The sequence below is a fragment of the Manis pentadactyla genome, chromosome 15, assembly GCF_030020395.1.
Source record: "Manis pentadactyla isolate mManPen7 chromosome 15, mManPen7.hap1, whole genome shotgun sequence".
NCBI classification, from domain to species: Eukaryota; Metazoa; Chordata; class Mammalia; order Pholidota; family Manidae; genus Manis; species Manis pentadactyla.
The window spans coordinates 54642432-54667605 of record NC_080033.1 but is presented as its reverse complement, the minus strand read 5'-3'; the positions used below and the strand labels follow the sequence as shown (position 1 = coordinate 54667605).

The 25174-nt window shown below is 38.7% G+C and overlaps 1 protein-coding gene across 4 annotated transcripts in view; it reads left to right on the top strand.

The window, feature by feature from the left end:
* Positions 1-25174, top strand: part of TERB1 (telomere repeat binding bouquet formation protein 1) — an 85001-nt gene that overhangs the window by 17671 nt on the left and 42156 nt on the right. For all 4 annotated transcript variants that reach the window (XM_057492668.1, XM_057492667.1, XM_057492669.1 and 1 more), the window contains 2 exons: positions 4873-4983; positions 5168-5296. In XM_057492668.1, coding sequence (XP_057348651.1) covers positions 4920-4983; positions 5168-5296 — 193 coding nt within the window. In that variant the 5' untranslated portion in view covers positions 4873-4919. The remainder of the gene's footprint in view (positions 1-4872; positions 4984-5167; positions 5297-25174) is intronic.

Here is a 25174-nt window from a genome sequence, read left to right as displayed (position 1 = left end):
CCTGTAGCTTTGCCTTTTCATGGTGATAGGAATAGTCTGCAGAACTGGGACGAGTGACGGCTGGAAGGACTTCCTTTCTTGTTGGTTTGTGGCCCTCCTCTCCTGGGAGAACAGCGGCCTCTAGTGGCTTGTGCTGCGCAGCTGCGCGCAGACAGGGTTTCTGCTTCCTGCCCGGCTGCTATGGAGTTAATCTCCGCTGTTGCTGTGGGCGTGGCCTGGCTCGGGCAGCTACTCCAAAATGGTGGAGTCGCGTTGGAGCAGGAGCTGCTGGGAGGCTATTTATCTCCGTAAGGGGCCTCCCTGCTCCCTGCAGCCCAGGGGTTAGGGTGCCCAGAGATCCCGGATTCCCTACCTCTGGATTAAGTGGCCCACCCTGCCCCTTTAAGACTTCCAAAAAGCACCCGCCAAAACAAAACAACGACCACAAAAAAAAACAAGAAAAAAAATTTTTTTAATTAAAAAAAAAAAAATTTTAATTAAAAAAAAAAAAGGTGGTCGTTCGTTTTTCTTTATTCTCCGGTGCCAGCCTCAGGCCTCTGCTCACCGGTCTTTCTGCCCTGTTTCCCTAATATTGGGGTCCCTGTCCCTTTAAGACTTCCAAACAGCGCTCGCCAAAACAAAACAGCAAAAAAGCAAAAAAAAAAAAAAAAATGGTCACGCGCTTTTCTTATGTCCTCTGTCGCCCAGCCTCCAGTGCCTGCTCACTGTTCTTGCTGCCCTGTTTTCCCAGTATCGAGGGCCCTGCACTCTGGCCCGGATGGCTGGGGCTGGGTGTTCGGCAGCCCTGGGCTCCGTCTCCCTCCCGCTCTGCCTGCTCTTCTCCCGCCGGGAGCTGGGGGGAGGGGCGCTCGGCTCCCGCGGGGCCGGGGCTTGTATCTTACCCCCTTCGCGAGGCGCTGGGTTCTCTCAGGTGCGGATGTGGTCTGGATATTGTCCTGTGTCCTCTGGTCTTTATTCTAGGAAGGGTTGTCTTTGTTATATTTTCATAGATATATGTTGTTTTGGGAGGAGATTTCCGCTGCTCTACTCACGCCGCCATCTTCCGCCCCCCACTTCGGATGGCGGCCATTTTGACAGCATTAATTCTGCCTATCCAAGAGTATGGGATGAATTTCCATTTATTAGTGTCATCTTTAATTTCTCTTAAGAGTGTCTTGTAGTTTTCAGGGTATAGTCTTTAACTTCCTTCATTAGGTTTATTCCTAGATATTTTATTCTTTTCGATCCTCTGCTCATTTCTTAATTGGATGATTTGCTTTTTGTTTGTTGAGGTGCATGAGCTCTTTGTATATTTTGGATGTCAACCCCTTATCGGATATGTCATTTATGTATATGTATACATTCTCCCATACTGTATTATGCCTTTTTGTTTTACAGGTGGTGTCCTTTGCTGTACAGAAGCTTTTTAGTTTGATATGGTCCCACTTGTTCATTTTCACTTTTGTTTCCCTTGCCCGTGGAGATATGTTCATGAAGAAGTTGTTCATGTTTATATTTAAGAGAGTTTTGCCTATGTTTTCTTCTAAGAATTTTATGGTTTCATGACTTACATTCAGGTCTTTGATCCATTTTGAATTTATTTTTGTGTATGGAGTTAGGCAGTAATCTAGTTTCATTCTCTTACATGTAGCTGTCCAGTTTTGTCAACACCAGCTGTTGAAGAGGCTGTCATTTCCCCATTGTATATTCATGACTCCTTTATCATATATTAATTGACCACATGTGTTTCATTTAATATCTGGACTCTGTCTTCTGTTGCACTGCTCTATGGGTCTGTTCTTGTGCCAGTACCAAATTGTCTTGATTAATGTGGCTTTGTAGTAGAGCTTGAAGTTGGGAAGCGAGATTCCCCCTGCTTTATTCTTCCTTCTCAGGATTACTTTGGCTGTTCAGTGTCTTTTGTGTTTCCATATGAATTTTAGAATTATTTGTTCCAGTTCGTTGAAGAACCCTGTAGGTATTTTGATAGGGATTGCATTGAATCTGTATATTGCATTAGGCAGGATGACCATTTTAACAATATTAATCCTTCCTACCCAAGAGCTTGGGATGAATTTCCATTTGTTAGTGTCCTCTTTAATTTCTCTTAGAGTGTCTTGTAGTTTTCAGGGTATAAGTCTTTCACCTCCTTGGTTAGGTTTATTCCTAGGTATTTTATTCTTTTTGATACAATTGTGAATGGAATTGTTTTCCTGATATCTCTTTCTGCTAGTTCATCGTTAGTGTATAGGAATGCAATAGATTTGTGTATTAATTTTGTATTCTGCAACTTGCTGAATTCAGATATTAGGTCTAGTAGTTTTGGAGTGGATTCTTTAGGGATTTTTATGTACAGTATCATGTCATCTGCAAACAGGGACGTTTTAACTTCTTCCTTGCTAATGGATGCCTTGTATTTCTTTGTATTGTCTGATTGCCGTGGCTAGGACCTCCAGTACTATGTTGAATAGAAGTGGGAGAGTGGGCATCCTTGTCTTGTTCCCAATCTTAGAGGAAGAGCTTTCAGCTTCTCACTGTTAAGGATGGTGTTGGCTCCATGGTATCTTTTATAAGTTTATGGTTGTAGATTTTACAGTTAGGTTTACAATGCACTGTTAGTCAGTTTTGTCATATGGTGTGAATTTATGCTTTTTTTATTATGTTTTTTGAATACGGATATCCAGTGGTTCCTGCACCATTTGTTAAAGGCTGTCCTTTCTTGTCTGAATTGCCATTGTTCCTTTGTAAAAAATCAGCTATTCATGTATGTATTGGTTTGTTTTTGCACTGTATTTCATTTATGTATTTGTCTTAGTTGATGCTAATTCTGTGCTCTTTTGATTGCTGTACTTTCATAATGAGTTTTGATATCAGACAGTGTTAGTCTTCCAGCTTATTCTTCCTTTTCAGAATTGTTTAGCTATTCTAGTCCTTTATATTTCCACATGAGTTTTGGAATCACCTTGTCAGTTATTACAAAACTTGTTGTGATTGCATTGAGTCTATAGATCAGTTTGAAATAATTGACATCTTAACAATATTTTGTCTTCTGACTCCTGAACAAGGTGTTTCACTACCTTTATTTCAATGTTCTTTAATATCTCTCAGCAGTATTTTTTAGTTTTTAGTGTGTGTTTCATTCAGATTTTTTATCAGATTTATTCCTAAGTATTTCATATTTTTGTTGCTATTGTAATTACATTGCTTTTAAATTCAAATTTCAAATTATTTCTGGCATATAAAAATATGATTGATTTCTATATGATAAATGGATATGCTAAACCTTACTAGACTCATTAGTTCTAGTAACTTTTGTAAAGTCCATGTGATTATCTACATAAATCATATAGTATGAAAATGCAGATATTTTTACTACTTCCTTCCCACAAATTTGAATGCCTTATAATTAATTTTTCTTACCTAATAGCACTGGCTAGACCCTCCAGTACAATATTAAACATCTTGGTCTTGTTCCTGATTTTAGGGAGATGAGTTTAATCTTTATCAGTAAGTGTTATGTTTACTGTAGGTTTTCTTTGTAGATATATTTTGTCAGGTTGAGGATGATCCTTTCTATTCCAAGTTTGCTGAATTTTGAAAAAAATCAGAATTGAATGTTGGATTTTGACAAATGCTTTTCTTTGCATCTGTTGAGATGAGTATATAGTTTTCTCTTTTAGCTTATTACATACAACACACACACACACACACACACACACACACACACACAGAGTGACTGTTTTTGAATCTTAAACCAACCCTGCTTTCCTCGGATAAACCCATTTGGTCATGTGTATTGTTATTTTAATATATTGTTGGATTCAATTTGTTAAAATTGTTTAGACTTTTTGCAGGTAAGTTCATAAAGGACATTGGCCTATAGTTTTCTATTTCTTTCTAGTGGCTTTGGTTTTGGTATAAGGGTAATGCCGACTTCATAGAATAAACTAGGAAGTATTCCGTCTCTCTGAACTTTTGGAAGAGTTTGTGCACATGTGACACTATTTCTTCCTTCAGTGTTTAGAAGAATTTACAAATGAAGCCATTTGAGCCTGGAGTTTTCTTTATATAAAGGTTTTAAACTAGGATTTAAATTTCTTTCATAGATGCAGGTCTATTTAGGCTATCTGTTTCTGCCTGGATGAGTTTTGGTAATTTGTGTCTTTCAAGCAGTTTGTCCATTCCTCCTAAGTCATTTAATCTAGAGGTATGAAGTTATATATAACCATTATTTTTTGAATATCTATAGAATCTATGGTGATGCCATCTCTCATTTTGATATTGGTAAATTGTGTCTTTGCTCCTTTTTTTCCTGATCACTTTGTCTGGAGGTTCATCACTTTTATTGATCTTCTCAAAGAACCGACTGTTTTTTTTCTGTTTTCTATCTCATTGATTTCAGCTTTGATCTTAATAAGTTCCTTCCTTCTGCTTACTTTCGGTTTAATTTAGTTTGTCTAGTTTATTAAGGTGGAAGCTGCGGTCACTAATTTGAAACCTCTTTTTATAATATAGGCATTTAATGTTATAAATTTCCTCCTAAATACTACTTTAGTAACATTCCAAAAATTCTAATATGTTATATTTTCATTTTTATTCGTTCACTTCTAAATTGCAGATCCTTAAACAAGTGCATATTTACTTAAAGAGGAAATTATTTGGATTTTCTACTCCTGTATTTTATGCAAGGGGAAATCAGATAATTACAAGAAACCCATTTCAAGTTCATAAACACATTTCTTTTGCATATCTTTTTTGTTAGATTATAAAAGTAATGCATACTTATTTTGAAAGCAAACATTGCAAATATTTGTAATTTAGAAAGTGAAAGTTAAATGGTTAGTTTTTGAAAGGAAATGTTTAATTTAAAATAATGAAATTTTTGTTCTTTAGAAATAAAGACCGACCTGAATTTATTATTGGAGTGTTTGAAGTATCAAATGGACAACCCTTCTTCACAAAAGGAAGCTTTGGTCACCATTCATTCAATTTGTGAACACAACAGTAAGACATGACCATGAATTTTTATCTGTGATTCTAGTTCTTTAGTATCGTGATATATGCAAAATGCCTAGTTCTTTCTTTTCCATTCAGTTACTCTGCATGTTGTTATTATGTTCATGTGATGTATTTTATCCTTAAAAGAATAAGCTTAATATCATTTCTATTTTGTTTGCACACTGTACAGGTACTGCAGGTGTTTATTTTTGGGAAATTGGCGGTTTGATGTTTGTAAAAGATCTTGCAAAGTCAAGCGAACATAGCATAGTGAAAGAAGCAGCCTTATATACATTAGGAGCAGTTGCAGAAAACAATGGTAAAATACAAAAACTTAATTTCATTATTCTTCAATGATTGTGTGATGCTTTAACAAACTACTGAAAAATAATGCTATACTTAAATTCCTTTTTTACATGTCTAGTTTCACCGAGGCATTATCTATCTATTTATTTATTTATTATATATATTTATATATATTCATGCATGACAAAGATTTTATTTAACTTATTAACTAATGAAGGAACCAGTAAAATGTTATAGTTACTTCAAAAGCAATGGAAAAAACAATACAGGCATTGGGGAATGCTGAAATAAACTTATAGACACATAACTGGTCACTATATGCAGGACAATAATTTCGTTCTACTGGACAAAATATTTTACATTTCTATGGACAAGAATAACTATCAGTTTTCTATGATTTACAGAGTTATAAAATAGCTCAAAAGATAGTGAAAGGCACACATAATCTAGAAGGGTGTGCTAGACGGGATATTTAGAAATTGTTTTCACTCATTCAAAATCTCTCACAATCTTTCTTGTCATTAATTGGAAATGTTTTTTTTCACTTTACCTTTTACTATGCTTATACCTTTTTGTGGGGGTGTGGGAGATGGGAGGGAGGCATGCAAAAGTTTTTTATTTTATGCAAATAAAATTCATCATTCTTTCCCCTTTTTGATTCATAGGATTTTTGAATCATAGGAAAGTTTTCCATAGTTGGTAGGTGATAGGAGAATCCACCCATGTTTTATTTTCATACTTTTGTGGTTTTAATGTTTACTTTTACATTTTTCATCCTTTCTGAATTTTCCTGGGGCATGGTGTAATGGATGGCTCCAGTTTTATCTTTTTTTTTTTTTTATAACAGTCAGCTATCTAACACTTATTACAAAGTAGATCTTTTTCACATTGATTTAAGATACTTCTATTATCATTTAATGAATTTTCGTATGCAGTGGGTCTGTCTCTGGTTTTCCTATTCTTCTCATTGTCTATATATCAAAATTCTTTAAGAAAAAGGTGAAGATAGCTCACAGCCATCTTATATGTGAATCAGTATGCTCTAGGTATAGAAATTCATGTTGGTAAAAACATTTTACTGTAGCATACCTGAAATGAGGTTGAATCTAAGCCATCAGTTTGTCGAATAACTTTATAGTCTTCTATTTTCAACCATTATATATTCCTTCATCACTTCTTAAGAAACAAGCTATGTGCTAGGCATTGAGGATAAGTAAGACATTGTCATTGCCTTTTGAAAGTGTAACAGCTTGTTCTAGACACTAAATAAAATACTGATTATGAACCTATGTTCAAATTCTTTTTTAAACATTCTGTTAATGGAATGATTCTCACAAAAAAACTGTCAGGTGTCATTTTTGCTTTTTGGAAAGATATATATTTCTAGAAACATCTTTAAAAAGCCCAAGTGAAAAAGAGGCTTAAAGATGGCAGCATGGGAGGTGAGACAAATTTCTTCCCAAAACCACATATAATATGAAAAAATAGCAAAAACATCTAATCCTGAAAGGGCAATAGGAAAGAAGACTGTGGCATTCAGACTGCCTATACCTGGGGAAAACAGCAGACCTCAAGGAAAAGGGTAAAGTACCAAAGCCATGATCCAGAGGGACACAAGCCCTTCCCCGACACCAGCTTATCAGCAGGAGGAAGAGAAATGGAGCAGGGAGGGGGTAAGGGCCTAGGACTGCTGAACACCCAGCCCTGCAGATCTGGTCTGGAAACACGAACCTCCATTACACATGGTGCTCTGGAGATTAGTGGAGTTGGAAAACTAAGAGAGGTGGAATTCTTAGAGAGACTGAGATTCCAACTGCTTGTGGAAAACACGTAACCAAAACTGGCTGCTCTGGGACAAAAAAAAAAAGGTGGGCAGTCTGAGAGACTTCCTAACAGTGAGAGGGCTGCTAAAGGGGCAAGTATTGCACAGAGATTGCTGCTCAGGAGAAAGGACAGGTGGACAAAATTGTCCGGGCACACTCTGCCTAGCAGATTCAGAATTTACAGGAGCTTCAGGTGCTCCATCCCCCTGGCAGGCTACGCAACTCTGAGGCCACCATCACAATATGCATTCTGCCGTGCCTTCCTCCTGGCTGGCACCAGCTCATAAACAGGCTGCCGCTGCCATTGCACCAGACCAGCTAGAGAGCAGCCCTGCCTATGGCAGGTACAAGTACAAAGCATAGAGGCTTCTCCCTGTGCATTCAGCCCATGGGACCTGGCAGTGGAGGCAGGCACATAAGCTGGGAAGCAGGAAAGAGCTTTCCCTCCTGACAGGCAGGAGGACCATTTGCCTGCAACCCCTGCCATCGCTCCAGGGGCTGAGCAGCTCCAGAGAGTAGAGCTTCTGGGCACTAGAGGATGCCACATGTAAATATGAAATGTCAAAAGAATCTGGTTCAAACCAAAATCCCACAAATACCAGAAAGAGGGCCAAGTGAAACTAAACTCATCAATCTTCCTAAAAGAGATTTCAAAATAAAACTCAAACATGCTCACGGAGCTGAAGAAAAATATTCAAGAACTAAGGGAGGAATTCAGGAATGAGATACAAACGTTAAAGAATTCAGTATCTGAAATGAAACATACAGTGGAAGGATTCAATAGCAGATTAGATGAAGTAGAGGAATTGGTAAATGAAATGGAAACTAGAGAACAGGAATGAGAAGCTGAGGCACAGAGAGAAAAAAGGATCTTTAGGAATTAAAGTATATTGAGAGAACTATGTGACTAACCCAAACAGAACAAAATTTGCAGTATAGGGGTACCAGAAGAAGAAAGAAAAAGGGATAGAAAGTATCTTTGAGGAGGTAATTGCTGAAAACTCCCCCAATTTGGGGAAGGAGATAGTCTCTCAGGCCATGGAGGTGCACAGATCTCCCAACCCAAGGGACCCAAGTGTTGCAGTCAGGGACCGTGAAAATGAGAAACCAGGTCAGAATGACATTTCATGCAGAGGGCTCAGACTTCCTCTGGAGACTAAGCACCAAATCAGTGTTCCTCCGCATTTTTATTAGGTTACAGCAAGCAGAAAAACAATAATAGGTTAATAATTATTTAATGTACTTTCTCATCAAAACAACCAACCATGAACAAGATATGTTTTTTATGTTCCTATTATGTTAAGTCAAGTCATCTGGTTAAGTGAATTTCACAGCATGTTCCTTGTCTGGGTTGGCCTCAGAAGGATCACAAGTACTGTTTGCAGCTCCTGTTGCACACTGTTCATAACTCACACCAGATTCCAGGAATTAAAACGTACTGTTGTTTCTATTAGATTGGTTTTGACTATAAATTAAGTTTAAGCAGAAACTAAATTACAGCACGGTTAACTGTCAGAGTATTTACACCCAAGGAAGAAAACACCAAGATTTATGATAATTAAAATGGCAAAGATCAAGGATAAGGACAGAGTATTAAAAGCAGCCAGAGAGAGAGAGAGAAAAGATCACATGCAAAGGGAAAGCCATCAGGATATCATTGGACTTCTCAGCAGAAACCTTACAGGCCAGAAGGGAGTGGCATGATATATTTAATGCAATGAAGCAGAAAGGCCCTAAACCAAGAACTCTCCCTGGCAAGATTATCATTTAAATTTGAAGGAGGGATTAAACAATTTCCAGAGAAGGAAAAGCTGAGAGAATTTACCTCCCACAAACCATCTTTACAGTGTATTTTGGAAGGACTGCTCTAGATGGAAGTGTTCCTAAGGCTAAATAGCTGTAACCAGAGGAAATAAAACCACAGTAAAGAAATTAGACCAATTAATTACTGAGCAGGTGCAAAATGAAATCAACTGCCCCCAAAGTCAGTCAAGGGATAGACAAAGAGTACAGAATATGATACCTAATATATAAAGAATGGAGGAGGAAGAAGAAAAAAGAAACTTTAGATTTTAATAGCATACTAAGTGAGTTAAGTTAGACTGTTAGATAGTAAAGAAGTTACCCTTGAACCTTTAGTAACCGTGAATCTAAAGCCTGCAGTGGCAATAAGTACCTACCTATCAATAATCACCCTAAATGTAAATGGACTGAATGCACCAATCAACAGACACATAGTCACTGAATGGATTAAAAAACAAGACCCGTCCATATGTGGCCTACTAGAGACTCACTTCAAACCCAAAGACATACACAGACTAAAAGTGAAGGGATGGAAAAAGATATTTCATGCAAGTAATGAGGAGAAAAAAGCAGGAGTTGCAGTACTTGTATCAGACAGAATGGACTTCAAAACAAAGAATGTCACAAGAGACAAAGAAGGATATTACATAATGATAAAGGGGTCAGTCCAACAAGAGACTATAACCATTATAAATATCTATGCACCCAACAGAGTAGCACCAACATATGTGAAACAGATACTAACAGAACTAAAGGGGAAAATAGAATGCAATGCATTCATTCTAGGAGACTTCAACACTCCACTCACTCCAAAGGACAGATCAATCAGACAGAAAATGAGTAAGGAGAAAGAGGCATTGAACAACATATTGGAACACATGGACCTAACAGACATCTACAGAACACTTCATACAAAAGCACTAGAATACACATTCTTCTCAAGTGCACATGCAACATTTTCAAGAATAGATTGTATTCTAGGGCACAAAAACATCCTCAGTAAATTCAAAAAGATTGAAACTGTACCAGCCAGTTTCTCAGACCACAAAGGTATGAAACTAGAAATAAATTATGCAAAGAAAACAAAAAATCCCAAAAACATATGGAGGCTTAACAACGTTCTCCTAAATAATCAATGGATCAATGACCAAATAAAAATAGAGATAAAGCAATACATAGAGACAAATGACAATGATTAATTTGCAAAATCTGTGAGAAACAGCGAAGGCCATGCTAAGAGGGAAATATATTACAATACAGGCCTACCTCAGGAAAAAAGAGCAATCCCATATGAACAATCTAAACTCACAATTAATGAAACTAGAAAAGGAAGAACAAAAGAGGCCCAAAGTCAGTAGAAGGAGGGACATAATAAAGATTAGAGCAGAAATAAATAAACTCAAGAAAAATAAAACAATAGAAAGAATCAATGAAAGCAGGAGCTGGTTTTTTGAAAAAAATTAAAAAATAAAAACACCCCTAGCCAGACTTACCAAGAAAAAAAGAGAGTCTACACAGATGTACAGAATCAAAAATGAGAGTGGAAAATTACTACGGACACCACAGAAATACAAAGACTTATGAGAGAACACTGTGAAAAATTATATGCTACCAAACTGGATAACCTAGAAGAAATGGACAACTTTCTAGAAAAATACAACCTTCCAAGGCTGACCCAGGAAGGAACAGAAAATCTGAATAGACCAATTACCAGCAAGGAAATTGAACTGGTAATCAAAAAACTACCTAAGAACAAAACGACTGGACCAGATGGCTTCACTGCTGATTGTTTTTAAGTTGAACAGTGATTTAAAAAAATTTTGGTATCATTAATATACAATTAAATGAGTGACATTGTGATTACTAGGTCTCCCCCATTATCAAGTCCCGGCCAACTACCACATTACAGTCACTGTCCATCAGCATAGTAAGATGCTATAGAATCACTACTTGTCTTCTCTAGGCCATACTGCCTTCCCTGTGCACCCCCCCCGACCTCTGCATTATGTGTGTTAATGTAATGCCCCTTATTCCGTTCTCCCTCCCTTCCATCCCCCACCCTGCACAGTCCCTGTCCCTTTGGCAACTGTTAGTCCATTCTTGGGTTCTGTGATTCTGCTGCTGTTTGTTCCTTCAGATTTTTCTTTGTTCTTATGCTTCACAGATGAGTGAAATCATTTGGTACTTGTCTTTCTCTGCCTGGCTTATTTCACCAAGCATAATACCCTCTGACTCCATCAATGTTGTTACAAATGGTAGGATTTGTTTTCTTCTTATGGCTGAATAATATTCCATTGTGTATATGTACCACATTTTCTTTATCCATTCATCTACTGATGGACATTACATTGTTTCCATTTCTTGGCTATTGTAAATTGTGGGGTGATAAACATAGGGGTGCATCTGTCTTTTTCAAACTGGGCTCCTGCATTCTTAGAGTAAATTCCTAGGAGTAGAATTTTAGGGTCAAATGGTATTTCTATTTTGAGTTTTTTGAGGAACTTCCATACTGCTTTCCACATGGTTGAACTAATTTACATTCCCACCAGCAGTTTAGGAGGGTTCCCCTTTCTCTGTATGCTCGCCAGCATTTATTGTTGCTATTTTTTCTGTGTTGGCCATCCTAACTAGTGGGGGTGATATCTCATTGTGGTTTTAATTTGCATTTTCCTGATATAGTGATGTGGAGCATCTTTTCATGTGCCTGTTGGCCATCTGAATTTCTTCTTTGGAGAATTGTCTGTTCTTATCCTCTGCCTGTTTTTTAATAGGGTTATTTACTTTTTGGGTGTTGAGGCATATGAGTTCTTTATATATTTTGGTGTTAACCCTTGTCAGACATGTCGTTTACAAATATATTCTCCCATACTGTAGGATGCCTTTTTGTTCTCCTGATAGTGTCCTTTGCTGTAAAGAAGCTTTTTAGCATGATGTAGTCCCATTTGTTCATTTTTTATTTTGATTCCTTTCCTGAGGAGATGCTTTAAGGAAAAAGTTGCTGTTTATATTTAAGAGATTTTTGCCTATATTTTCTTTTTTTTTTTTTAAAGAGAAAGGTTTAAAATTGTTATTTATTGCCATTTTGGTCATGTAAAATGGTGTATAAATTATGTCATTCAAGAGAGATAGGTTGGTGCATTTATTGAAATATAACTTTCAGAGACCTGAAAGATACTAAGATTATTTTAACACAACTTGAATCTAAAAACATGTTTGCCTTTATTCCTTAGTAATACAGGAAATATTGCCACAATTAAATGTAAGAGTAAAATTTAGCAAAGGATAATTCTATGTATGAAATTCTAGATTCATATATATTTTAGGCAGAGAAAACCCCATGATTTAGTATTAATCGTGAGGTACTGTATTAAAAATAAAATTGTGTCTTGCTGTAGTACTCTTTAATAAAAAGTTAAGTCTATTTCAAGTAGTGCTTTTTGACACCAAGATCCATCTTATATCATAACTGATCTACCAATAGACATTTTCCTTCTAAAGCAGTGTCATAATTTTGGGTTCTAAATCCTGCTCTGCAGGGTAAGAAATGACATAATTTTGTAAGAAACATTAATACTTTCAGAAATTAGAATTCACTAATAGAACTTTAAAAAATTCCCAAACAATGGGATACTTAGTGGTCTCAAAGAATTAACTTGACAGTTTTTACATTTTTACATCTCATCTCATTGTATGCAAATTCTATACATTTGCTTCTTACTGTTAATTAGATAATTTTTTAACTATAGTAAAGGAAACATTACTTAAGGCCACAGAAATCTGAAATTTCAGAGAAACTGTTTTCAGCTTAAGATATTATGTTAATGGACAGTTAAACTAAGAAGCAGTATGACCAAGAGCCACTCTCTGTGGATTGCAGGCTTCACCATACGTAACACTGGACAGTCTAGAGGAAACCACCTCGTAGTTCTGTGTCTCACATTCCCTGCCTACAAAATGAGGATAGCAATAGTCACCATTGTATGGGGCATAAATTAGGTAATGCATAATTTGTTTAGACAGTCCTTAAAGTATGTGCTTTGATTGTTATCTATAATTACTGTCTTTTTAAAAAAATTTTATTTTGGTATCATTAATCCACAATTACATGAAGGACATTATGTTTACTAGGCTCCCCCCTTCACCAAGTCCCCCCCACATCCCCGTTCACAGTCACTGCCCATCAACATAGTAAGATGCTGTAAAATCACTACTTGTCTTCTCTGTGTTGCACAGCCCTCCCCGTGCCCCCCACCACACTATACATGCTAATTGTAATGCTCCCTTTCTTTTTTTCTCGCTCTTATCCCTCCCTTCCCACCCGTCCTCCCCAGTCCCTTTCCCTTTGGTAACTATTAGTCCATTCTTGGGTTCTGTGCTTCTGCTGCTGTTTTGTTCCTTCAGTTTTCTTTTGTTCTTATACTCCACATATGAGTGAAATCATTTGATACTTGTATTTCTCCGCCTGGCTTATTTCACTGAGCATAATACCCTCTAGCTCCATCCATGTTGTTGCAAATGGTAGGATTTGTTTTCTTCTTATGGCTGAGTAATATTCCATTGTGTATATATACCACATATTCTTTATCCATTCATCTACAGATGGATACCTAGGTTGCTTCCATTTCTTGGCTATTGTAAATAGTGCAGCGATAAACATAGGGGTGCATCTGTCTTTTTCAAACTGGAGTGCTGCATTCTTGGGGTAAATTCCTAGAAGTGGAATTCCTGGGTCAAATGGTATTTCTATCTTGAGCATTTTGAGGAACCTCCATACTGCTTTCCACAATGGTTGAACTAATTTACATTCCCACCAGCAGTGTAGGAGGGTTCCCCTTTCTCCACAACCTCGCCAACATTTGTTGTTGTTTGTCTTTTGGGTGGTAGCCATCCTTACTGGTGTGAGATGATATCTCATTGTGGTTTTAGTTTGCATTTCTCTGATGACAAGCGATGTGGAGCATCTTTTCATGTGTCTGTTGGCCATCTGAATTTCTTCCTTGGAGAACTGTCTGTTCAGTTCCTCTGCCAATTTTTTAATTGGGTTATTTACTTTCTGTTTGTTGTGGTTTGTGAGCTCTTTATATATTTTGGATGTCAACCTTTTATCGGATCTGTCATTTATGAATATATTCTCCCATACTGTAGTATGCCTTTTTGTTCTATTGGTGCTTTCCTTTGCTGTACACAGGCTTTTCAGCTTGATATAGTCCCATTTGTTCATTTTTGTGTTTGTTTCCCTGGCCCGGGGAGATATGTTCATGAGGAAGTTGCTTATGTTTATGTCCAAGAGATTTTTGCCTATGTTTTTTTCTAAGAGTTTTATGGTTTCATGACTTACATTCAGGTCTTTGATCCATTTCAAATTTACCTCTGTGTATGGGGTCAGACAATGATCCAGTTTCATTCTCTCATATGTAGCTGTCTAGTTTTGCCAACACCAGCTGTGGAAGAGGCTGTCATTTCCCCATTGTATGTCCATGGCTTCTTTATCATATATTAATTGACCATATATGTTTGGGTTAATATCTGGAGTCTCTATTCTGTTTCACTAGTCTGTGAGTCTGTTCTTGTGCCAGTACCAAATTGTCTTAATTACTGTGGCTTTGTAGTAGAGCTTGAAGTTGGGAAGCGCAATCCCCCCCACTTTATTCTCCCTTCTCAGGATTGCTTTGGCTATTCAGGTTCTTCTGTGGGTCCATATGAATTTTAAACCTATTTGTTCCAGTTCGTTTAAGATTGCTGTTGGTATTTTGATAGGGATTTCATTGAATATGTAGATTGCTTTAGGCAGGATGGCCATTTTGACTATATTAATTCTTCGTAGCCAAGAGCATGGGATGAGTTTCCACTTGTTAGTGTCCTCTATAATTTCTCTTAATAGTGTTTGATATGTTTCAGCATATAAATCTTTCACTTCCTTTGTTAGGGTTATTCCTAGGTATTTTATTCTTTTTGATGCAATTGTGAATGGAATTGTTTTCCTGATTTCTCTTTCTGCTACTTGATTGTTAGTGTATAGGAAAGCAGCAGATTTCTGTGTATTGATTTTGTATCCTGTAACTTTGCTGAATTCAGATATTAGATCTAGTAGTTTTGGAGTATACTCTTTAGGGTTTTTTATGTACAATGTCATGTCATCTGTAAATAGTGACAGTTTGACTTCTTCTTTACCAATCTGGATGCCTTGTATTTCTTTGTTTTGTCTAATTGCCGTGGCTAGGATCTCCAACATTATGTTGAATAACAGTGGGGAGAGTGGGCATCCTTGTCTTGTTCCCAGTCTTAGAGGAAAAGCTTTCAGCTTCTTGATGTTAAATATGATGTTGGCTGTGGGTTTGTCATATATGGGCTTTATTATGTTGAGGAACTTGCCCTCTATACCTATTTTGTGAGAGTTTTTATCATGAATGGATGTTGAATTTTGTTGAATGCTTTTTCAGCATCTATGGAGATGATCATGTGGTTTTTGTCCTTCCTTGTATTGATGTGATGGATGATGTTGATGGATTTTCAAATGTTTTACCATCCTTGCATCCTTGAGATGAATCCCGCTTGACCATGGTGTATGATCCTCCTGATTTATTTTTGAATTTGGTTTGGTAATACATTGTTGAGTATTTTTGCATCTATGTTCCTCAGGGATATTGGTCTGTAATTTTCTTTTTTGGTGGGGTTTTTGTCTGGTTTTTGTATTAGGGTGATGCTGGCCTCATAGAATGAGTTTAGAAGTATTCCCTCCTCTTCTATTTTTTGGAAATATTTAAGGAGAATGGGTATTATGTCTTCTCTATATGTCTGATAAAATTCAGCAGTGAATCCATCTGGCCCAGGGGTTTTGTTCTTGGATTGTTTTTTGATTACTGATTTAGTTTAATTGCTCTTAATTGGTCTTTTCTTTTCTTTTTTCTTCCTTAGTCAGTCTTGGAAGGTTGTATTTTTCTAGAAAGTTGTCCATTTCGTCTAGGTTATCCAGTTTGTTGGCATATAATTTTTCATAGTATTGTCTAATAATTCTTTGTATTTCTGTGGTGTCCGTCTTGATGTTTACTTTCTCATTTCTGATTCTGTTGATGTGTGTAGATTCTCTTTTTCTCTTAATAAGTTTGGCTAGGGGCTTATCTATTTTGTTTATTTTCTTAAAATACCAGCTCTTCATTTCATTGATTTTTTTCCATTGTTTTACTCTTCTCAATTTTATTTGCTTCTTCTCTGATCTTCATTATGTCCCTCGTTCTGCTGATTTTTGGCCTCATTTGTTCTTCTTTTTCCAATTTCAATAATTGTGTCTTTAGACTATTCATTTGGGATTGTTCTTCCTTCTTTAAAGAAGCCTGGATTGCTATATAATTTCCTCTTATAACTACCTTCACTGCATCCTACAGAAGTTGGGGCTTTGTGCAGTTGATGTCATTTGTCTCCATATATTGCTTGAGCTCTGTTTTAATTTGGTCATTGATCCATTGATTATTTAGGACCATGTTGTTAAGCCTCCTTGTGTTTGTGAACATTTTTGTTTTCTTTGTACAATTTCTAGTTTTATACCTTTGTGGTCTGAGAATTTGGTTGGTAGAATTTTAATCTTTTTGAATTTCTGAGCCTCTTTTTGTGGCCTAGTATGTGGTCTTTTCTGGAGAATGTTCCATGTGCACTTGAGAACAATGTGTATCCTGCTGATTTTGGGTGTAGAGTTCTGTAGATGTCTGGTAGGTCCACCTGTTCTAGTGTGTTGTTCAGTGCCTCTGTGTCCTTACTTATTTTCTGTCTGGTGGATTTGTCCTTTGGACTGAGTGGTGTGTTGAAGTCTCCTAGAACGAATGCATTGCATTATATTTCCTCCTTTAATTCTGTTAGTATTTGTTTCACATATGTTGGTACTCCTGTATTGGGTGCATATATATTTATAATGGTTATATCCTCTTTTTGGCTGTCCCCTTTATCATTATGTAAATGTACTTCTTTATGTCATGTTAGTTTCTTTGTTTTGAAGTCTATTTTGTCTGATACAAGTAGTGTAACACCTGCTTTTTTCTCCATATTAGTTGCATGAAATATGTTTTTCCATCCCTTGAGTTTTAGTCTGTCTATGTCTTTAGGTTTGAGGTGAGTCTCTTGTAAGCACCAAATAGATGTGTCTTGCCTTTATCCATTCTATTACTCTGTGTCTTTTGATTGGTGCATTCAGTCCATTTACATTTAGGGTGATCATTGAAATACATGCACTTATTGCCATTGCAGGCTTTAGCTTCGTGGTTACCAAAGGTTCAAGGGTAACTTTTTTCTATGTAACCGTCTAACTTAACTCACTTATTAAGCTATTATAAACACAGTCTATTGATTCTTTATTTCTCTCCCTTCTTATTCCTACTCCTCCATTCTTTATAAGTTAGGTGTTTTTTTTTCTGTACTCTTTTGTGTTTCCTTTGACTACTTTTGTGAATAGTTGATTTTATTTTTGGGCTTTAGTTAGTATTTGGTTAGTCTGCTTTCTTTGGTATGATTTTATTTTCTCTGGTGACATCTATTTAGCCTTAGGAGTGCTTCCATCTAGAACAGTCCCTTAAAAATATCCTGTAGAGGTCGTTTGTGGGAGGCAAATTCTATGAGCTTTTGCTTGTCTGGGAATTGTTTAATCCCCATTCATATTTAAATATAATCATGCTGGATACAGTATTCTTGGTTCAAGGCCCTTCTGTTTCATTGCATTAAATATATCATGGCATTCTCTTCTGGCCTGTAAGGTGTCTGTTGAGAAGCCTGATGATAGCCTGATGGGTTTTCCTTTGTAGGTGACCTTTTTTCTCTGTCTGCCTTTAATACCCTGTCCTTGTCTTTGATCTTTGCCATTTTAATTATTATATGTCTTGGTGTTGTCCTCCTTGGGTCCCTTGTGTTGGGAGATCTGTGGGCTTCTATGTTCTGAGAGACTATTTCTTCCCCCAGTTTGGGAAAGTTTTCAGCAATTATTTCTTCAAAGACACTTTCTATCCCTTTTTCTCTGTCTTCCTTTTATGGTACCCCTGTAATGTGAATATTGTTCCATTTGGATTGGTCACACGGTTCTCTTAATATTCTTTCATTCCTGCAGATCCTTTTATCTCTCTCTGCCTCAGCTTCTCTGTATTCCTGTTCTCTGATTTTGTATTTCATTAACGGTCTCTTGCTCCTCATCCAGTCTGCTCCTAAGTTCTTCCAGGGATTGTTTTATTTCTGTATTCATCCTCCTATCTTGAGCCTTTAGCTCTTGAATATTTCTCTGCAGGTCCATAAGTATGATTATGACCTTTATTTTAAATTCTTTCTCAGGAAGATTAGTTATATCTTTCTCCCCAGGCCCTCTCTTGGGGGTTGTCTGGGTAATTCTTGACTGGACCAAATTCTTCTGCCTTTTCATGGCAATAGAGGTAGTCGTAGGCAGGTGGCGTGTGTATCAGCTGGGAGAACAAAGTCCCTTCATGCTTGCTGGCGCCCTGCCACTCTCCTCTGCCTGTGTCAGTTACCTGCACACCAAGCAGCCCTCAGGGTAACCCATAACCCTGTGGGGTGTTGCAGGTGCACCGGGTGTGCTCTACTGCGCGAATGGTGCCCCTTCACTCCCTGCCCCAGGTTCCTCTGCCTGCGCCGGGAAGCCACGCACTGGCGGTGGCCCCTGGGTCTGGCCCAGGTGGCTGTGTGCTAGGAGGAGTCTCTTTGTGGCTGCTGTGGGTGTGGCTGCTCTCAGGTTGCTCCGGTGCTGCAGCGGGGCTGCGCTGGAGGGGGAATGAATGAAAGGCTGTTTATCACCGTGAGGAGATTCAGAGCTGCGCTGCCTCCCAGGGGGCTGGGGCCCACAAAGCTCCTCAGGATTCCCAGCCTGCTGGGCTGAGTGTGCTGGGACAATTCTGTCCAGCTGTGAGGCCCCTGTCCTTTTAAGACTTTCAAAAAGCACTCACTTTTCTTTTGTCCCATGGGAGCTGGCTGCAGGGACCCATTCTCAGATTTTACTTTTCCGTTTCCCTAAGATCCAGCACACCATGCAATGTGTGTCTGTGCTCCTAGTGAGGATTACTGGGGCTGGTTATTTAGCAGTCCTGTACTTCCACTCCCTCTCCGCTCCAACTCCTTTCTTCCCACCGGTTAGCTGGGGTAGGGGGAGTGCTTAGGTCCCGCCAGGCCACGGCTTGTGTCTTATCTGCTTCATGCAATGCTGAGTTCTAGCAGATGTTGTACTGTATCCTCTTGTCTCTCTTTTAGGCGTAGTTGTATTTGTTGTATTTTCAAAAATATATATGGTTTTGGGAGGAGATTTTCACTGCCCTACTCACGCCGTCATCTTTGCTCCTCCTTCTAGGGTGCATTGATATTTATAATAGTTATATCCATTTGTTGGACTGACCCTTTTATCATTATGTAATGTCCTTTGTTTCTTGTTACTTTCTTTGTTTTGAGGTCTATTTTGTCTGATACAAATACTGCGACTCCTGATCTTTTCTCCATATTAGTTGCATGAAATATCTTTTTCCATCCCTTTACTTTCAGTCTGTGTATGTCTTTGGGTTTGAAGTTAGTCTCTTGTAGGCAGCATATAGATGGGTCTTGTTTTTTAATCCATTCAAAAGCTCTATGTCTTTTGATTGGTGTATTCAGACCATTTACATTTAGGGTGATTATTGATGGGTATGTACTCATTACCATTGCAGACTTTAGATTCCTGGTTACCAAAGGTTCAAGGGTAATTCCCTTACTATCTAACAGTTTAATTTAACTCACCTAATATGCTATTACAAACACAACCTAAAGGTTCTTTTTTTTCCTCCTTTTTCTTCCTCCTCCATTCTTGGTATGTTATGATTCACATTCCGTACTCTTTGTCTATGTCTTGGGTGACATCTGTTTAGCCTTAGGAATACTTCCATCTATAGCAGTCCCTCAAAATGCACTGTAGAGGTGGTCTGAGGGAGGTAAATTCAGCTTTTGCTTATCTGAGTATTGTTTAAACCTTCCTTCAAATTTAAATGATAACCTTGCCGGGTAGAGTATTCCTGGTTCAAGGCCCTTCTGCTTCATTGCATTAAATATGTCATGCCACTCCCTTCTGGCCTGTATGGTTTCTATTGAGAAGTCTGATGATAGCCTGATAGGTTTTCTGTTGTATGTGATCTTTTTTTCTCTCTAGCTGTTTTTTTTTTTTTTAGATTATTTTTTTATTGAAGGGTAGTTGACACACGGTATTACATTACATTAGTTTCAGGTGTACAACATAGTGATTCAACATTTATATACATGACAATTCTAGGTACCAGCTATCACCATACCAAGCTGTTACAATATCTTGACTATATTCATTACATCCCGGTTACTTATTATTTTACCATTGGAAGTGTATACTATTTTTTTTTTTTGTGAGGGCATCTCTCATATTTATTGATCAAATGGTTGTTAACAACAATAAAATTCTGTATAGGGGAGTCAATGCTCAATGCACAATCATTAATCCACCCCAAGCCTAATTTTCGTCAGTCTCCAATCTTCTGAGGCATAACAAACAAGTTCTTACATGGAGAACAAATTCTTACATAGTGAATAAGTTCTCACATGGTGAACAGTACAAGGGCAGCCATCACAGAAACCTTCGGTTTTGCTCATGCATTATGAACTATAAACAGTCAGTTCAAATATGAATACTCATTTGATTTTTATACTTGATTTATATGTGGATACCACATTTCTCTCTTTATTATTATTATTTTTAATAAAATGCTGAAGTGGTAGGTAGATACAAGATAAAGGTAGAAAACATAGTTAAGTGTTGTAAGAGAGCAAATGTAGATGATCAGGTGTGTGCCTGTAGACTATGTGTTAATCCAAGCTAGACCAGGGCAATAAAACATCCACGGATGCAGAAGATTTCTCTCAGAACAGGGGGGGTGAGGTTCTAAGCCTCACCTCTGTTGATCCCCAATTTCTCACCTGATGGCCCCCCTGCGACTGTGCCTGTCTTAGGTTGTTCCTCCCTTGAGGAATCTTACCCGTCTCTGGCTAACCAGTCATCTTCCGGGGCCATACAGGGAAATGTGAAGTTGGTAAGTGAGAGGGAAGCCTTATTGTTTGAAAAGGTTAGCTTTTTACTTCTTTGCATATTTATGCCCTGTGGCTTCTATGCCCAGCATTTGTCTTGAGGTATCTTTACCACTTGGAGGAGTTATGATACTCGGTAAATTTGATATGAGGCACGAATTCTATTTAAGGGTTGTAATTAGGAAGGAAGAAGAAAAGTTATAGGAGTAGCAGGCGGCAGAAAACATGGGAAGATTGATTATTTCTTTGACATATCTTCTTGTAGAGTAACTTCAGCATGTACAGGTTTTAAGCTACTACTTAAATTGCACACACACATTAACATAATAGGAGTATAGTTACATAACCAAAGCATACCTGTAATTACCAGCCATCTCCAGTGAAACCAAGAAAACCAGTTAGGCACCTTAGGCATTTGTGAAAACTTATCTATGATATGGTGGATATTGTCCAACTGAACTTGAACAGTCTGAGAGAAATCAGACAAATTAAAACAACCCATTCCTGGGGAATGTTCACATCCCTTATGTTCTTTTAACAGTAAATAGTCTGTAGTTGTAAGATTTTGGAGCGCTACAATTTGCACTTCTCCTAATTCTTGGTTGAGTTCCAACAGTATAGATCCAGTCAAATTTGTTGTTTTACTGTATGCACAGGCCAGCTTAGATATCTCCTTCCTCATTCCCATGGCAAGTCCAGGAACTGGTGGGATGAGTGCATCTACAGCTGTAGCAGTGCGTGGATCTTTGTTGGGGATTTTTGATGATCATCTTCTGGCATGAGTCTTCCAGAGAGTGCTGATGTTGGAAGTTCTTTTTCATATCGTATCTTAGTTCATTTTCGGGGTAGCCCAATTAGGCTTTGATCCTCTGTAAAAACACAAACAGACCCTTTGCCTACACTTTTATATGCCCTTTATACTCTTGTGTAGAACTCATTGGAGGTTACCACACAGGAACTGCCCTCTTTTTTTTTTTTGGTATCACTAATCTACACTTACATGATGAATATTATGTTTACTAGGCTCTCCCCTATACCAGGTCCCCCCTATAAACCCCTTTACAGTCACTGTCCATCAGCATAGCAAAATGTTGTAGAATCACTACTTGCCTTCTCTGTGTTGTACAGCCCTCCCTTTTCTCCTACCCCCCCATGCATGCTAATCTTAATACCCCCCTTCTTCTCCCCCCCCTTATCCCTCCCTACCCACCCATCCTCCCCAGTCCCTTTCCCTTTGGTACCTGTTAGTCCATTCTTGAGTTCTGTGATTCTGCTGCTGTTTTGTTCCTTCAGTTTTTCCTTTGTTCTTATATTCCACAGATAAATGAAATCATTTGGTATTTCTCTTTCTCCGCTTGGCTTGTTTCACTGAGCATAATACCCTCCAGCTCCATCCATGTTGCTGCAAATGGTTGGATTTGCCCTTTTCTTATGGCTGAGTAGTATTCCATTGTGTATATGTACCACATCTTCTTTATCCATTCATCTATCGATGGACATTTAGGTTGCTTCCAATTCTTGGCTATTGTAAATAGTGCTGCGATAAACATAGGGGTGCACTGATCTTTCTCATACTTGATTGCTGCATTCTTAGGGTAAATCCCTAGGAGTGCAATTCCTGGGTCAAATGGTAAGTCTGTTTTGAGCATTTTGATGTACCTCCATACTGTTTTCCACAATGGTTGAACTAACTTACATTCCCACCAGCAGTGTAGGAGGGTTCCCCTTTCTCCACAGCCTCGCCAACATTTGTTGTTGTTTGTCTTTTGGATGGCAGCCATCCTTACTGGTGTGAGGTGATACCTCATTGTAGTTTTAATTTGCATTTCTCTGATAATTAGCGATGTGGAGCATCTTTTCATGTGTCTGTTGGCCATCTGTATTTCTTTTTTGGAGAACTGTCTGTTCAGTTCCTCTGCCCATTTTTTAATTGGGTATTTGTTTTTTGTTTGTTGAGGCATGTGTCTCTCTAGCTGTTTTTAAAAGTCTGTCTTTATCCTTGATCTTTGCCATTTTAATTATTATATGTCTTGATGTTGTCTTCCTTGGGTTCCTTGTGTTGGGAGATCTGTGCACCTCCCTGTCTTGAGAGACTATCTTCTTCCCCATGTTGGGTAAGTTTTCAGCAATTACCTCCTCAATGACACTTTCTATCCCTTTTTCTCTCTCTTCTTCTTCTGGTACCCCTATAATGCGAATATTGTTCCGTTTGGTTTCGGTCACACAGTTCTCTCATTCTTTCATTCTTAGAGATTCTTTTTTCTCTCTGTGCCTCAGCTTCTTTGTATTACTCTTCTCTAATTTCTATCCCATTTACCTTCTCTTCTACTATATCTAATTTGCTTTAAAATCCCTCTATTGTATGTTCCATTTTCATTTCAGATACGGATTTTCTTAACGATTGAATCTTGGAGTTAAATTCCTTACTGAGTTCTTGAATATTTTTCTGTACCTCCATTAGCATGGTTAGAATTTTTATTTTGAACTCTCTTTCCACAAGATTGGTGAGTTCAGTTTCATTTGGTCCTTTTTCTGGGGCTTGTGAGATTTTGGTCTGGGCCATGTTCTTTTGATGTTTCATATTTCTGTGTGGTGCCTACTAGTGCCCAGAAGCTCCACTTTCTGGAGCTGCTCAGCCCCTAGAGTGAGGTTGGGGGTCGTAGCTGAATGGACCTGGGGCCTGGGGGAAGGAAAGATCTGTTTCCTGATCCTCGTCTGCCATGCCTGTCTCCACTGTCAGAGCCAATGGGCCAAGCAAACAGGTGTAAGCTTCTGTGGTTTGCATCTCTAGCTGTTGTAGGTGGGGCCTCCCTCTGGCTGGCCTGATACCAGCACAGTGACTGCTGGTTTGCGAACTGGTGCTGGCAGGCTAGGAGGATGGCGCAGCAGACTGCGTGTCTAATCTTTTAAATCCCTGCATTGTATGTTTCATTTCAGAAATGGATTTTCTTAATGATTGAATCTCGGAGTTAAATTCGTTACTGAATTCTTGAATATTTTTCTGTACCTCCATAAGCATGTTTATGATTTTTATTTTGAGCTCTCTTTCAGGAAGATTGGTGATTTCTGTTTTATTTGGTCCTTTTTCTGAGGTTTGTGAGATTTTTGTCTGAACCAGGTTCCTTTGAGGTTTCATATTTCTATTTGGCACCCTCTAGTGCCCAGAAGCTCTTGTGTCTGGAGCTGCTCAGCCCCTGGAGTGCGGTTGGAGGTCACAGGGTAGTGGCACTGGAGCCTGATGAGAGGAAAGAGCTGTTTCCTGCTTTCTGGTTGCAGTGCCTTTCTCTAGTTTCAGAGCCAGTGGGCCAAGCACGCAGGTATAAGTCTCCGTGCTTTGAGTCTCTAGGTGTTGTAGGCGTGGCCTTCCTCTGGCTGGCCTGACACCAGCTCAGTGACTGCCAGTTTGTGTGCTGGTGCCAGCAGGCCAGGAGGAAGGCGCAGCAGGCTGCATGTCACAGTGGGTGGCCTCGGAGCTGAGTAGCTAGCCAAGGGGATGGAGCACCTGATGTTCCTCAAAGTTCCCAACCTGCTAGGCAGAGCGTGCCCAGACAGCCTTGTCCACCTATCCCTTCTCCTGTACAGCAAGGTTCATGCAAATCCCACCCTTTCAGCAGCCCTCTAGCTGCTAGGAAGCCTCTCAGACAGCCCGCCTTTCCTTTTTCCCAGAGTGGCCAGATGTGGATCCCCATCCTCCACAAATGGCCAAAATCCACCTGTCTCAGATCCCCATCCCCACTAACGTCCAGAGCACCCCACATTGTAAGTTTGGGCTCCAAAGCATATCTCCAGGGCTGGATGTTCAGCAGTCCTAGGCTTTCACCCTCTCCCTGCTCAGTTTCTATTCCTCCTGCTGGTGAGCTGGGGTGGGGGAAGGGCTTAGGTCCCTCTGGAGCAAGGCTTTAATATGTTACCCTGTTTCATGAGGTCTGCTCTGTTCTCCAGGTGAGTGCAGTCTAGTGCAGCCTTCTTTCCTGTTGCTATTTAGGGTTAGTGTATTAACTATATTTTCCTAGTTTATGTGGTTTTGGGAGGAGTTCTCTGTCTCACCTCTCATGCCGCCACCTTGAATCAATCTCTCCACTGCTGAATTTTATTAAACATTTAGTGAAGACCTTAACACCCATCATCCTTAAAGTTTTCCAAAAAGTAGAAGAGGAGAGAATACTCCCAAACTCATTCTGTGAGGCCAGCATCACTCTAATAACAAAACC